The 15,734-nt window shown below is 37.0% G+C and overlaps 1 protein-coding gene across 1 annotated transcript in view; it reads left to right on the forward strand.

Moving 5' to 3' along the window:
• The window catches only part of LOC136850233 (beta-mannosidase-like), a 130,610-nt gene that overhangs the window by 85,644 nt on the left and 29,232 nt on the right, over positions 1 to 15,734 (forward strand). The window contains 4 exon segments of the mRNA XM_067123879.1: positions 4,398 to 4,501; positions 4,503 to 4,592; positions 5,684 to 5,874; positions 7,105 to 7,295. Of these exon segments, the coding sequence (XP_066979980.1) occupies positions 4,398 to 4,501; positions 4,503 to 4,592; positions 5,684 to 5,874; positions 7,105 to 7,295 (576 nt within the window).

Here is a 15,734-nt window from a genome sequence, read left to right on the forward strand (position 1 = left end):
TCTGACATGACATCAGGTTTGGCTTCATCAACCAGTTGCCACTGCCCCTCTGATGGAAGCCTTTAGAGACCTTCTGAAAGTCTGCAAGTCAGAGAATGTCTATTGGGATAGCCACGAGATTCCATAGCACACAAGCTGGTCAAGGATGGGCTGATACTATGACAAGCCCCGACCTACATCGGTCCTAACATATTGGAACAGAGATGGGATTGGGTTTGTCATCCTGCAGCAGTACTGTGCTTGTGCTTCGGCTGATGTCCCATTTTGCTGCAAGGGTGGGTGGTGTATCGCCATGTGTGGGAGCCGACTCTTATCGCAGGCTGAAGCTGGGTATGCTGCTGTTGAGGGAGAGGCCTTAGCTGTCACATGGTGTCTCAAGAGGACCAGGCTCCTTCTGTTGGGCTGCCCCAATTTACTGATCGTGACTGACCACCACCCGCTGGTCAAGCTCCTGGGTGATAGAGAGCTGAAGGATATACTGAACCCAAGACTCTTCCGTCTCAAGGAGAAGACCCTGCAATACAGGTTCCAAGTCAGATACCTACCAGGGAAGAGGAATTGTGCTGCTGACTTCTAATCAAGCTTCCCTGCTCTCTGCTGTGAACCAGATGACAAGGACTCCGAACTTGAAGAAGAATGCCCTCAAGCAAGAATGCCTCATACTTGATGACGAGAGGGTCAAAGTAACAGCCTCTAAAGACCTCGTGTACCAGCTGCTGGCAGCTAAAGTTGCAGCAAGTAACTGGCACCCGCAGAAGCCACAGGAGGTGGCCTGCCTACATCAGTTCTGCTTAGTTAGGAAAGGGTTATCTATGATAGAAGACCTGATAGTCTACACTTATGACCAAGGATGCCCACATCTGCTCATTCTAGAGGAACTTTGCCATCAAGTCATTACAGGGCTTCACACAGGCCATCAGGAGGTAGACTCCATGCTCTGCAGGGCTAGGCAATCGGTTTACTGGCCAGGCATGGGTGTGCCTCTTGTGATATACATGCTCCATCACAACCTGCTGAATCATTGGTACTCACACCACCCCCAGAATACCCATTCCAGATGATGGTGGTGAACATGCTACAGTTGGAGGGCCATATGTACATGACCTATGCAGACAGGCTCACCAGGTGGCTAGAAGTGGCACACTTCCCACATGGCATGACGTCATCAAGAATTATATCAGTTTTGAAGATGTACTTCACAAGATGGGGAGTACCAGAGCTAATCTCAACAGAAGGGGGCACAAACCTCATTAGCAGAGACCACATCGTACTTCAGAAAATGGGGCGTTATGATATGCCTATCGCCAGCCCATTACCTCCAGTCAATGGAAGGGATGAAGCAGCAGTCAAGACTGCCAAGAGGGTCATCAGGTCTAACATAGGCAAAGGTGGCAGCCTCTATTGCTACAAGGCATCCTTGGCAATTCTTCAGTACCTCAACACCCCTCCTAAGGGGTTTGACAAGTCCCCAGCACAGCTTGCCATCAGCAGGCAGCTCAGAGGTGGAGTGCCAGTGCCCAGACAGCATCACAAGGTGGAGAGAGTGGAGAGACACTGGGACGAGGTAATCCAGTGGAGGGAGTTACGAATGGCAGAGTCCCAAGAGGAGACCCCACCACTTACTGGGACCAGGGAGCTTCTACCCCTTGTTGTAGGCTGCAGGGTAAGAGTGCAGGATCCTGTAACCTAAACCAGAGGACTGATCTGGGTTGGTAGGGGAGTCTAAGGGCCACCAACAATATCTCATGAGGCTGGATGGAAGCGGTTGGGTATCGCTCAGAAATAAAAAGCACCTTAAAGTGTTAAAACAACCGCCCCCAACATCCTCAGCCATTCCCCCATGTCTGGAACCTGCTCCACCTCGTCCAAAAAGGCTCACAGTGCAACCCTCATGGATGGGTGAGTATGTCATGGGGGATATTGAGTGTTAAACCATGCTCTGAAAGGTGTAAAGTCCTCTGGTCAGCTTTACTGATTTACCATATGTTCTTGCAATTAACACTTTTCTTTCTTTATTATCACATAGACACAATGCTCATCCTTGTGTGGCATTGTAAAATGACATTTTGTTGTCCCTCATGCTCTTGTTTTGTTTTGTTTTCAGTAAGCCAAACTGGCCAGAAATTCAATTGTGCAAAAATTTTTTTTGCATATACATATTGTTGTCATGCATGTCCTGGTATGTTATGATACATACACATTAACCATTACTTTTGTCCTATGGGGATTTTTCTTTATATACATACATATATATATATATATATATATATATATATATATATATATATATATATATATATATATATATATATATATATATATATATATATATATATATATATATATATATATATATATATATATATATATAATGGATTATGTATGTATGTTCCACATGCACTCTGAAACACATTGAGCAGTTTCAACCAAACTTGTTATCCATATGATTTACTCTTAAATTTTAAAAGAACTATGTGGGTAAGACATCACTGGCACCAAAGGGGGTGTGGAAAGGGGGTAACATGTAAAAATAAACGAAAATGACAGATATTAGTGTCTAATCCATAGTTTTTGAGGTTGCTGAGATGAAGAGTGACACTCCCAATGCCCTTTAAGTCCAAGTTCAGCCCCGATAGGAAGGTGGGGGTGGGAAGGGGGTGATGTAAAAATAACCGAAAATGAGATATTAGTTTCTATCCCATAGTTTTAGAGGTCGCTGAGATGAATAGTGGCACTCCTGATGCCCTTTAAGCCCAAGTTCAGCCCAGACAGGAAGAGTGGGGGGGGTGAGAAGGGGTAGGATGGGGGTGACGTAAAAATAATTGAAAACTACAAATATTAGTGTCCAGTCCATAGTTTTCTAGCTCACTGAGATGAATAGCAATATACTGATACCCTTTAAGTCCAAGTTCAGCACCTATAGGACGTGGGGGTGAAAAGGGGTGGGAAGGGGGTGATGTAAAAATAACCGAAAACAACAGATATTAGTGTCTCATCCCTAGTTTTGAAGCTCGCTGAGATGATTAGTGACACTCCTGATGCCCTTTAAGTCCAAGTTCAGCCCGATAGGAAGTGGGGGTGAGGAGGGGTGAATATAAAATGTCAAAAATGCTGGGGAGTGTAATTGAAGCAACTATCTTAACAGGAAAGGGAGAGGAAGTGAGAGAATGGAGGGGGTGTTGGGAGGTGAGAGAGAGACACTCTATTGGTTGTCATTCAGAGTTTTCCAGGCAGCGCCGGGTTGGTCAGCTAGTGTGTGTGTGTGTATATATATATACTGTATATATATATTTGCTTATTGCCATCACTGTTATTTCCATTTATAATTATGCCATTCTACCATGCCATAATCTTTTTGGGGGCAGCAATGTTGGATGGTTGAATGTACATTATGTCTGTTGTGGCAGTGTTGCCAAGATGGCAGCGCAATTGGCGCCAATGTTGCCCCCGTGTCTGTTGTTCAGTTGCAGTCAGATCTCTGTACTGATAAGACATGTAATAAAGCTCTGGATTGTTCCACGGGTTTCCTTGCCCCTCCAACATGTATCAAGTTAAATATATGAAGTCTCTCCGTTCTCCCCTTTCTTGTGTACTTTTCGCTCGAGTTCCCAATGGGCCCAGTCCTTATCTACACCCTTCCTTTATCATTTTCTGATGCTTCTGACTGGTTATTTCCCAACTAAATCACATCTACCACTTCTCGGATAGGTTGTTCTTCCATTAGCCCAAGCCATTTCAATCTGTTTTCCATTGTACGTCCTCATTTGTAATCCTTCAAATGCACTCCAGTTATGAATCTCCGTGTTTTGCAGCCACATTCTCAACATTTCTCCTCTGTATTAAGCAGCACAGATCTTACACAAGCACCCTAAATGTAGGTTCATAATCTGCACCTTATTTACCAGTGAAAAGAATATGAAATACGTATAGCTACAGAGAGCAATTTTTAAAATAGAGGAACTTCCTGAGGGAAACCAGAAACTAAATACAGCGTCACAATGTTAGGTCAGTAACACCTCACAAACGGGGTATAAACAAATTCCTATTCTTTCATAATTGTGCTGCTAACATCCCATGTCTAGTCATTTTTAGATGGCAGTTTACCTAACAGTAACTTTTGTTCATAAGGTTATTTTCCTTTTAGTCATATTTTTCATATGTTTTGAAAGTTTCCAACAAGATTTTCATGTAATCAGACTACAGTTTAGAGCATAAAAATGTGCTGAAAACTTCAAGAACTCTCTCAGTATCCAATATCATTTTAATTTTCCTGTAATTAAGACAATATATCATAACATTCTTTGGAAGATGTTCCCTTAATCAAACACAATTCGGTTTAAAAAAACTAATGTTGGTGTCTACACTACAATGAAGATTCTTTGCTAAAATGTCGGCAGGTCGCCATTACCGTGTTCACGTGAACAATGTGAAAATGTTCATGAAAGGAAGCAACTGGATCCCTGCTCACATTCTTCCCGAGATGGTGAGCGAAGACTATACCTTTGGAACTTCTCCAGGCAGCGCAGATCACCCACCAGAATTGCATCCGCGTCTGGGGAGGAGGCATCTACGAAACAGACACCTTCTATGAGGTAATCATCTTCCCACATTTGAAGCTTCAAATGAACAAGAATTGAACTGATTGCCCGCATTTTGCTCTGTATATATTTTTTCTGTTTATTTTCAAATTACGTCCATGTACTGTAAATGCAAATTTACTTTGGTCTCTCAAAACTTGCATTTGAGTGCTTAGGTAATAAGCCTGTATATGGACTTTCAACTTCCAGGGAACCAATTGCTGATGTCTTCAAATACAATTTCCGATATCTGTTAATATAATATCCACTAACTTTTAATATAATTTCCAATATCTGTTAATGCAATATCCACTATCTTTTAAAACAATTTCCAATATGTGTTAATACAATATCCACTATCTTTTAAAACAATTTCCAATATGTGTTAATACAATATCCACTATCTTTTAATACAATTTCCAACATCTGTTAATACAATATCCACTATCTTTTAATACATTTTCCAGTATCTGTTAATATAATATCCACTAACTTTTGATATAATTTCCAATATCTGTTAATACAATATCCACTATCTTTTAAAACAATTTCAATTCCAATATGTGTTAATACAATATCCACTGTCTTTTAATACAATTTCCAATATCTGTTAATACAATATCCACTATCTTTTAATACAATTTTCAATATTTGTTAATATAATATCCACTAACTTTTAATATAATTTCCAGTATCTGTTAATACAATATCCACTATCTTTTAATACAATTTTCAATATTTGTTAATATAATATCCACTAACTTTTAATATAATTTCCAATATCTGTTAATACAATTTCCACTATCTTTTAAAACAATTTCCAATATGTGTTAATACAATATCCACTATCTTTTTAAAACAATTTCCAGTGTGTTAATACAATATCCACTATCTTTTAATACAATTTCCAATATCTGTTAATACAACATCCACTATCTTTTTTAAAACAATTTCCAGTGTGTTAATACAATATCCACTATCTTTTAATACAATTGCCAGTATCTGTTACTACAATATCCACTATCTTTCAATACAATTTCCAATATCCATTAATACAATATCCACTATCTTTTAATGCAATATCCGGTATCTTTGTAATGGAAAAGATCGCGGACGAACTGGGACTCCTAATCTGGCAGGACTTCATGTTTGCCTGCAGTATGTACCCTGTCAACCAGCCTTTCCTGGACAGTGTTGCGGGTGAAATTCGAACCCAGGTTCGAAGACTCCAGCACCACCCAAGCATTCTTCTCTGGGCAGCAAACAATGAGAACGAATCAGCTCTTAGAAGTAACTGGTAATCTCACGTTTGACTTTTTTATAATACGCTTATTCCTCATTTATGAGTAATGAAATATTTTAGGTCCATTGCAGTTTACAGAAAAATTCAGCTCCATTTCACTATTGTGCAAATATAAATGGGAAGTTTTACCAACGATCTCCCAATTTCTTTGTTAACTTTGAATATTATTTGTACATAGGACTAAATTAAAATTTTTATAGGCCTTAGGTATCTCCAAAATATGGGACTACATCTAACAATATATTTGCCAAGAACAGGATTCAGTGACGTTTGCAATGAAATGAATAAAACTGAGTAAAAAATAAACAAATTCAAAAATAAACAAATTCAGTAGCCTGAAACTGAGTTGGGCACAGTTTATTCTGTTGTAGAACAACCCATTGTTCAGATGAGTAGGCGCTAATAACCTAATTCAGTGTTCAGTGAGACTCAGTTTCTTGATTGACAAGGCTCTTCCTTAGGATAAAGTGATCCCGAAAGGAAAAAAATGGAGTGAAGGCACATTCCAACGATTTTGAAGAAAGTTCTGATGGAACTACTAATTATCTGTGAATTAATGACTTGTTTTCCTGATTTCCCTACATTTTGTACTCATCTTTCACTGTTTTCAGCCGCTGACGAAAAGGGATGGTGTGTTACACACTAAGAGGAATTGAAAACTGTTTCTCTACTGAAACTGAACTGCTTTGAAAAGGGGAGACTAATGGCATAATAAAACAGTTTGCACTGGGGGAAATCTGCGGAACTGAAATCATTGTTTTGCCTTATTAAGTGTTTTCTAATATCTTGCTTTCATCTATGGCCAGAATGTGTTTAAAGAGAAAAATCTAGAAAATAATAGATCAACAAAAAATAAATGGTAATAGGAATCAATAATAAATAGATGGCAAAAAGTGGACCTCCATATGTAGCCTACTGTGATTAAAGGATAATCCGGTTCCGACTGTGCTGAATTTCGTTAGTGGATCTGCTACAACACTTGCCTAATCTTAACAGAACTGAATATTGAGTAGTGTAACCTTCCCGCCACACGAACGCCATCACCTAACCTTTGACAGTGACAAAAAAAAAAAATAAATAATTATCAGTTAGCTTTAGGCTATACTTAGTCTGTTATATTCTAACTTTCACCAAAAACGGTTATATGCAGTAACAGTAAATTTTCAAATACAGGGCGAAATTCAAATTCAAGAATGATTTCCGTCTTCTCTTGCTTAATTCAAGGTATGGCACAGCAACAGACTTCGAGAAATATAAAGCTGATTACAAAAAGCTCTATGTCGAAACAGTCCGAAATTTGACACAGTCCCTCGACGCAAGTCGACCTTTCGTCGTCAGCTCTCCCAGCAATGGCTTTGAGTCCGAGGAGGAAGACTACGTGGCCAGTAACCCGTCCAGTACCCTTTATGGTGACGGTAAGGGACGCAGCTGGCTGTTATATTTGTGCTCTCTTCTCGCATCTTATTATGACAGGTTTTATGTAGTGCTTTTGCTTTCTTCGTATGAATCTTGGAGAAAGGACCAGGTTTGTCCCTATAAAATTTGCAATCCATATCATATGAGTCTTTTCAACAACTGTCATGTTCATATATTATTTTACATGAAAAACTAAGTAAAAAATAATTAAAAATAAATAGAAATAATGATAGCTTTATCAGTTCTGTTTTTTGTTTTCCAGTCGTGCAATATTTTAAGGAAAGTGTTCACCTACAGCTTTTAACAAGATGTAGACTGACTGCACATCCGACTTTTTGGTTAGAAGCTATAAGCTTATACTGTAAAACTTTTACCTACCTGTAATAACCCGACACTGCTATAGAAATAATTTGGAGCAATATTTCACTATTTATTTCTGAAGTACACTGGGTTTAGATATTGACGGGTCTCCATTAAGCTTCAGTGTAAATATTTAAACATTGACTGGCAACTTATGCTACTCAAGACTGACATACAATGAACACAGAGATGGGTTGCCAATAGAAAGATAAGTGAAAGCAAAGGAGGTTACTCTTTCAGGCGGTCTTCAAATGGCACCAAATTACCATCTGTCAACTAACCTCTTCTTGTCAAAGAAAGACAGTCTTAAAGAAAATACAGTCGATAATTGTCTTTTACTAAAAGAACTGGCTACCCAGTGCCTATATTTATCCCAGCCCCCACAAAAAAAAGTGTGGGGGTGGGGCATCCAATGAAGGGAGGAATGAGATTAACCAGAAAATCTCTGTAAGGAATTAGTGATGTCAGTGCACCTCACATATTGCATTGCAAGCATTACTAAAGAGTTTTTAGGGTTCCTTCGGCCCCAAGCTGCATTCACATTTTAGCCTTTGTCTTTACCTCCATTCCCACTTTTTTTCTTCAGTCTTGCTATCCACCAGTTGTTCACTCTTCTTTGTGCAACTTGGGGTTCATCCCAGTTGCACCATCACGTCCTTAAATTTCAGAAGTTTCCTTTATTTTCTGGATCTCTTTTTCTTGCTGCCCAACCACTCCATTTCCCTCTTTTAAACTGTCTTGAACATGGAGTGGCTGAAAATACCCCAGTGCTTGGCTTGACAACCTAAATTTTATATATTAAATGAATCAGAAAATGGTTGCACAAATTTCCTTTGGGGTGGACTGATAATTTCCCTTGCCTGAACGTACAATCAGGCATTTATCCTCTTTATCGTTCACTTTCCTGTTTCTTCTGAAAGTGTGTAGGACAGGCTTGTGAGAAAGCAAAAGTTGCTTAGTGGCTTATCAGGAAAGTGCCTTCATCTTTACCTAATCTGTCCCTACTGAGCATTTTATTTCTAAATCCATCCTGACTCTCTACCCCCGTTGTTGTGGCAAACCTGGAGGATTTCATTTACCTTACAAGGTGTGCCGGTCCCACCTTGTCAGTCAGTTGCTTCCGGCGCTTTTTTCAATGACATATAGACATTTTTATTTATACTTTCAACAAGATTTTTGTAAATAATGTAAATACTGCTGTTGTTGATGGCATTGTTGTTTTTTGGTCTGTTGGTTTTTTCAGTGTTACTGATGTTATGAGTCTATTTATTAGTTTTGGTACTGTTTTATGTTGTTAATTTTAATTCTTCCAGGAGACAATGAGCTGAACCCTGGGCCTGTTACTCATTACAGTAAGAAAAACTGCAGAGTACTTTACTCAAATATTCGGCTATTACGAAGTCCAAGATCTGTGAATACATAGGAACTTCTGACCATTGCATCACTAAGTTGGACATATCTGTCAGTCAGTATATTCCTACTGCCACTATTGAAAAACGGTCTGGCTAAAATCCAGAGCCAATTGGGATTGCATTATTGATACCTGTCAGGCATTTAATATTTTAGATGCTATATTAGATCCCGATCCCCAGAAGTTTTTAAATGTTAATGGCTATTTTAATAAGATATGTACCTAGAAAGGTCATCAAATTTAGGACAAATGACCAGCCATGGTTTGATGATACATGACAAAGACCAAATTCACCGCATGGAGACGAAATCGTTCAAATGAAAATTACACCATTTTTGTTGAGTCTCGCCGTGCTGTGAATAGAATCTGCCATATAGCCGAGAGAAATACAATAATTCCTTGAAGAGGAAACTTGAAGGAATTACTCAGCATCATTTGTGGTGGGCCAAATTGGCATCATCTATCTTTGGGTCAGGCTCTTCTTCCATTCCACCACTACTAACAGATGATGGTAGAGTGGTTGCTGGCCCTGGGGAAAAGGCTGAACTGCTTCATCGAGCTTTTGAAGCTAAGAAATCAGCTGAGGATGTCCCTCTCCCTGACACTTGTCATCCTGAACCTACTCTTACAAAATTTACATTTTGCTCCAGGGATGTTAAGAAAATTCTGGATAATCTTGATAGTGGGGGTGGAGAAGATCCTGTTTGTTTCTTTTCTTTGTTTTTAAAAAACTTCCTAGGGTGTTGTCTCCCAAAATAAGTAGATTCTATAGATTTTTATGTCGATGTAGTATCTTCGCAGAAGAGCGCATCATAGTAATACAGTACTGCAGTAACCACAGACCAATCTCTGTTCTCCCTGTGCTCTCCAAAGTTGCTGAAAAACGTATTTTTAAGCCACTAGATAAGTATGTGGAATTTAAAGGATTGTTAACTGATAGTCAATATGCATACAGGAAGCAGTTGGGTACCTGTGATGCTCTTTTAGACTTGACTAGCCATTTACAAGGGAACTGTGATAAGGGTTTTGAGTGCAGAGTAATTCAAATAGATTTCAATGCAGCTTTCGATATAGAAAATCGCAAGGCACTTATTTATAAACTTGAGAATCATGGAGTGGATGGATATGTTTTAGGATTAATTCGAGATTTCCTTACAGGTAGGCAGCAGCAAGTTGCTGTTTATGGGATCTTAGTGAATCAAGACCTATTTTGTTGAATTCCACAGGGTAGTGTTCTTGGTTCACTCTTTATTTTTAGTGTATACAAGTGATATGGTTGTTGTCCTGGAAAACAATTTTGTTCAGTATGCCGATGATGCAACACTTGTGGGTGTAGTAAAGTTAGGTACTGTTCGTAAGACTCATATATTTATAACAGTGATAAAATCAATACAACCCGTTTTAGGCCGTTTGTGCTTCCTTTACTAGAATACTGTTTTCCAGTGTGGATGTTTGCTTCTGCCAGAGATTTATCTCTTTTGGATAGAGTGGTTCATGGTGGTAGGTTTCTGTTTCCTAATAGTAGCAGTTATGACTTGGACCATCAACAGATGGTCTCTCGTTTGTCACTTGAAAAAGTTGTATTTCAACAGAGATCTTTCACATTCACAATTTATCCCTGATCCCCTTTACCTGCCAAGAGCAACCAGATTCGCTGAACAGCAGGACCAATATCAGTAAATGTGCCTCGCTGTCGAACTTCTCAGTTCCAGAGGTCCTTTATTCCTCACACTGTTGGATTGTGGAACAGTCTCCCAGAGGATGTCGTGCAATTGGAACTTCAGTTCAAAGTTCAAGCAAAGATGCAATGTATTACTACCATAATACATTCTCAAACTTGTCACGTTTTAATACATTTTTATCTTTTTTTTATCTATTTATTAATTTTTTTTCATTTTAATAAGTGGGATTTCTTCTTTACTTATTTCTCTTTACCTCCTCTTACTTCTTCCAAATGAACACCTTATTCTTTGGAAGCTTAAATTTCTAGTCAATGACCCCTCTGGGCTTGTTCCATATGAATAGGTTTCATCTTCTGAATAATAATAATAATAATAATAATAATAATAATAATAATAATAATAATAATAATAATAATAATAATAATAATAATAATAATAATAATAATAATAATAATAATAATAATAATAATAATAATAATAATAATAAAATATCGTTCTTCATTATCAGTGAATTAGTGATCATTAACTGACCCTTTCCACAGAGCGAGTTTAGGATTTAGATGAGTCTGTTCCATTTTTTATATCAAGGAACATAACAAACCTGAAAATATTTCATAGTTCACAAACAACAAGTAGAGGGAACACAGGGTATTCCCCTGTGACTCTCTGTTGATCTCTTATGTGTTTCTGTTGCAGCATTTGCACTTACCAATCTGCATCTAAGTTTATACAACATAAATCAGCATAGGCAAGTCCCAATTTATACTTCCTGTATAAAAGACCAAGATAGGCCTAGCTGCTCGGTTCCGACTCGAGAAAGCGATATCACGAGTTTACTTCTTTTCCCAAAAAAGGAGACTGGTTCAAGGACAGCAGAAGGCAAGGTCTGGAAATAATTATTTGGAAGGATTGCTCAAACCGACTGACTCAAGTTTGCAGTTACAAGTGCAAGTAAACCAGAAAGAGTAGCCTGCTTGAAAAAAAAACACATGGAAATTTTTGTATTTTCCATTGCACAAAGAAACTAGCATTAGGTGTTGTTTGAGACTGAAAGATCCTATGAATAGATGACTTCAGCACTCTCATAGGTCTGCTTTTCCTTCCGAAAGTTACTGAAGAAGTCGATCTTCATCTTTTCGTTCCATTTATTCTTCTTTGCCAAGAACACAAGAAATGCGAATCTTGTATCGAGTTATTTTATCACCATAATTTTATTCAGCAGGGTATCCATCATTCTTTCAACTCATCAGCTTCCTTCCTGGATGGCTTTGCTGTTGAGCCAAGAAATGAAAACATGCAAAACTTCAGATACCACTGTGAAAGTATTCATGGGAATTCTGAAGCATCAATTATCCTGCATGATTATTGAATGGGAACGGCCCATATATATGTATGTTATGTATATTGTGACGTCCTTCTTTGATGGTCACTGAAAAAGAATTTCTCTTAGCAAATGTGTTCACTTAAATACCAGCTAAGTCCACAACCAGTGCCAAAATTAATTATGGGGGCATACAAAAAATGAGAAAAATATTAATATTTAATACATAAATCTCCAGACGGAAGTTACTCCTGAACCTCAATATACACGAAATCAATGAAAAATCACACACCCTTAATTATAAACAACACTTACACAATTAAGGACAGACCTCAACACACTCATACCAAAAAAGGGAGAGTGTCCAGAAAGAAGGAGGAAAGCCAAAAGATAGAATACCCTGCCATGATACACACTAAATTCAATACACTAATAACTCCTCAGTGGTTAATTAATTCCTCCCAAATGTCAGGGGAGAATCTCCCAGTGGTGGGGTATGACAGGAACCACTCGGGCAGAGGTGGATAATAGATGAACAGTAGATCCACAAAGTATGTCGGTAGTGGACTAGAGGCCGTGATCACACATTATTAATCAATAGATAATTATATTACTGTGGACAAGAGAGGTCCCAGCGACAGTGACATTGGATCAGTGGTGCTGAAGGATAAAGGGCAGCTAAATCCTTGCAACTGCAGGGCAAGGTGGATCCAAGAATAATTGGGCTGCCACAACCAGCAAGCAGCAGCAAAGGCAGGCGAAGATCCAGAAACAGACTAACTTTACTCTCCAACAGGAGCTTCCACAAACCCCTCTGCTGCATGGGGAGGGGGCCATACACACACCCACAAACCATGTAAAGAAAAACAATTGTTAAATATCATGATGCTTAACAAACGTGCCACTGGAGAGGAGGAAAAACAAGCTAATTCTGAATACTTGAATACAATATTTAAACAAAAATTTAAAATATAAAAAATTAAAGTATTTATCTAAATGAAACTAATGACAACATAGTGACAATATATATATATATATATATATATATATATATATATATATATATATATATATATATATATATATATATATATATATATATATATATATATATATATATATATATATATATATATATATATATATATATATATATATATATATATATATATATATATATATATATATATATATATATACACATATATATATATAATTATATCTGATATATATATATATATATATATATATATATATATATATATATATATATATATATATATATATATATATATACACATACATACACACAGTATATATACAGTGGACCTCCCGTATTTTGGGGATTAGGTAACACAACCACCCGCGAATACTGAAAGTCCCGATATATTGGAACCCCTCTAAAACTTGCTTATAGCTGTGTATTTTAGTAACTGGAACATCAAAGACCCCTCTAAAAATGCTTATAACTGCTTATTTTCATGGCATTTTTGTGACTAAATACATGCTTTATGATAAAAAATGTGTTCAGTCACAAAAATAACATAAAAAGACAGTTATCAGTGAATATTTTTTTATGAACAAATCTGCGAATTACCGAATTTTCCACGACATATTGAAAAATGAACTGTGAATAACCAGGGGTCCACTGATATATATATATATATATATATATATATATATATATATATATATATATATATATATATATATATCAGTGGACCCCTGCTTATTTCAGTTCATTATATATATATATATATATATATATATATATATATATATATATATATATATATATATATATATATATATATATATATATATATATATATATATACAGTAAACCCCTGTATTCAAGCGTTCTCATGGTTTTGGACTCACGCATTTCATGGGTTTCTCTGTGGAACATATCTAGCCATCATTCACGGAAAATTCGCTAATTCGCGGTATTTTCACTGAGAAATTTCACTAATTACTGTATTTTTATATAATTTTCATGAATAAATGCACTTTTTGTGATAAAACTATTAAAATACTCAAGTATAAGCATTTTTACAGGGTTTTTCTTGGTTTAAGCTATCAAAATGGGCAGTTCTAAGTGTTTTTAGAGGGTTTTAAGCACTGAGATTAGACCTATTCACGGGGGTGTGGGACGCATCCCCGCGTAACTGAGGTTCACTGCATATATATATATATATATATATATATATATATATATATATATATATATATATATATATATATATATATATATATATATATATATATATATATATATATATATATATATAATATATATATTGTTACATGTGAGGGTCTTGGTTGATCATGTATTATTCAATTTACGTAATTTTTACGGCCCTGCAAACCAAGATTACACGTAACCTGCCACTTGAAGCCAAAAGTTAACCTCAAAGACAGACGTTAATTAGCCAAAGGTCGCCAGTTAAGGGTTATTTAACAAAGAATATGTGAGATGAATTTGATTTTAAACGCAATGGTTCTTCCAAACATTCGGACGCGAGGCATACAAAGCATCGAGATTTAACCTGATTTTGCTTACCCTAAATCCTAGGTATTTTACTCGAATAACGGGGTTGAAGCTAACAATATAATAATGAGGCTTAATCTAGACTTGTAAACACATATACAGTAAGTGGGGATGAGGAGGAAACAAAGAAATGCGAAATACAGAAAAAGATAAAAGAGTGGGCGAAGTTTTGAACAAAAAGCGACTTTACCTTAGGACGAACGTTATGCGCACCAACACCGCGGGGAGGTCTTGCAATTGCTTCTTCACTTCACTAATAGGATAATAGACAAAGAAAAGGAGAAGAGGCCCCGTCGGACATGTGGTCTCTCCGAATGCTCCAGTCTCTCTGCCGTTCCCTGACCGGCCTGGGTCAAAACAGGCCTACAGTCATGCCTTAGGCGTCTACGCTCTGTTAAAAACATTCGCCACGAGAGACAGGTAAAAAGGAAAAAGGGACCTTAGGACCACCTATTTTTAAGGCTGATATGGGAAATTTTCCTATAGGGTGGAAGGCCTAACTTACCTATCCCGTTCTCCAACGGACGTTAAGGTTTGAACTGAAGACGCTTCTAGCGTGGGACAAAGCAATTTCCCTGTCTTGATAAGGATGATACTACTATCCCTAAATGTCCGAGGGCGAACAGCGTAAATATTTATAAAAATATTTATAAAAAAAAATATATATATATATATATATATATATATATATATATATATATATATATATATATACATACACACACACATATATACACACAGACACTACCCTACATACAAACAAGTTATGTTCTGAATGGCTGTTCGTATCTTGAATTGTTCATAAGTTGATCTTCACGCCTATTTAAGTACAGTATGATATAAAGTCAATACAGTACTGTATGTTTTTTCATCCTAAAACATAATAGCAGTACTTTACACTATTGCATACAGTACTGTATTTTATAGAGTACAGTACCTTATTAATACAGCTGATACTTAAAACCTAAATAAGTTATGATGATAATACAGTTGTTGTTCTTACCTTTGAAACTGGTAGCGTAGGACTGAGGTGATGATGTGAAGAGGAGAAGCAGTGTGGAATTACAGGGGCAGTGGGTCTTCAACGTCAATGTCTTCTTTGACAAGGATTTC

Source organism: Macrobrachium rosenbergii, chromosome 21, assembly GCF_040412425.1.
Source record: "Macrobrachium rosenbergii isolate ZJJX-2024 chromosome 21, ASM4041242v1, whole genome shotgun sequence".
NCBI classification, from domain to species: domain Eukaryota; kingdom Metazoa; phylum Arthropoda; class Malacostraca; order Decapoda; family Palaemonidae; genus Macrobrachium; species Macrobrachium rosenbergii.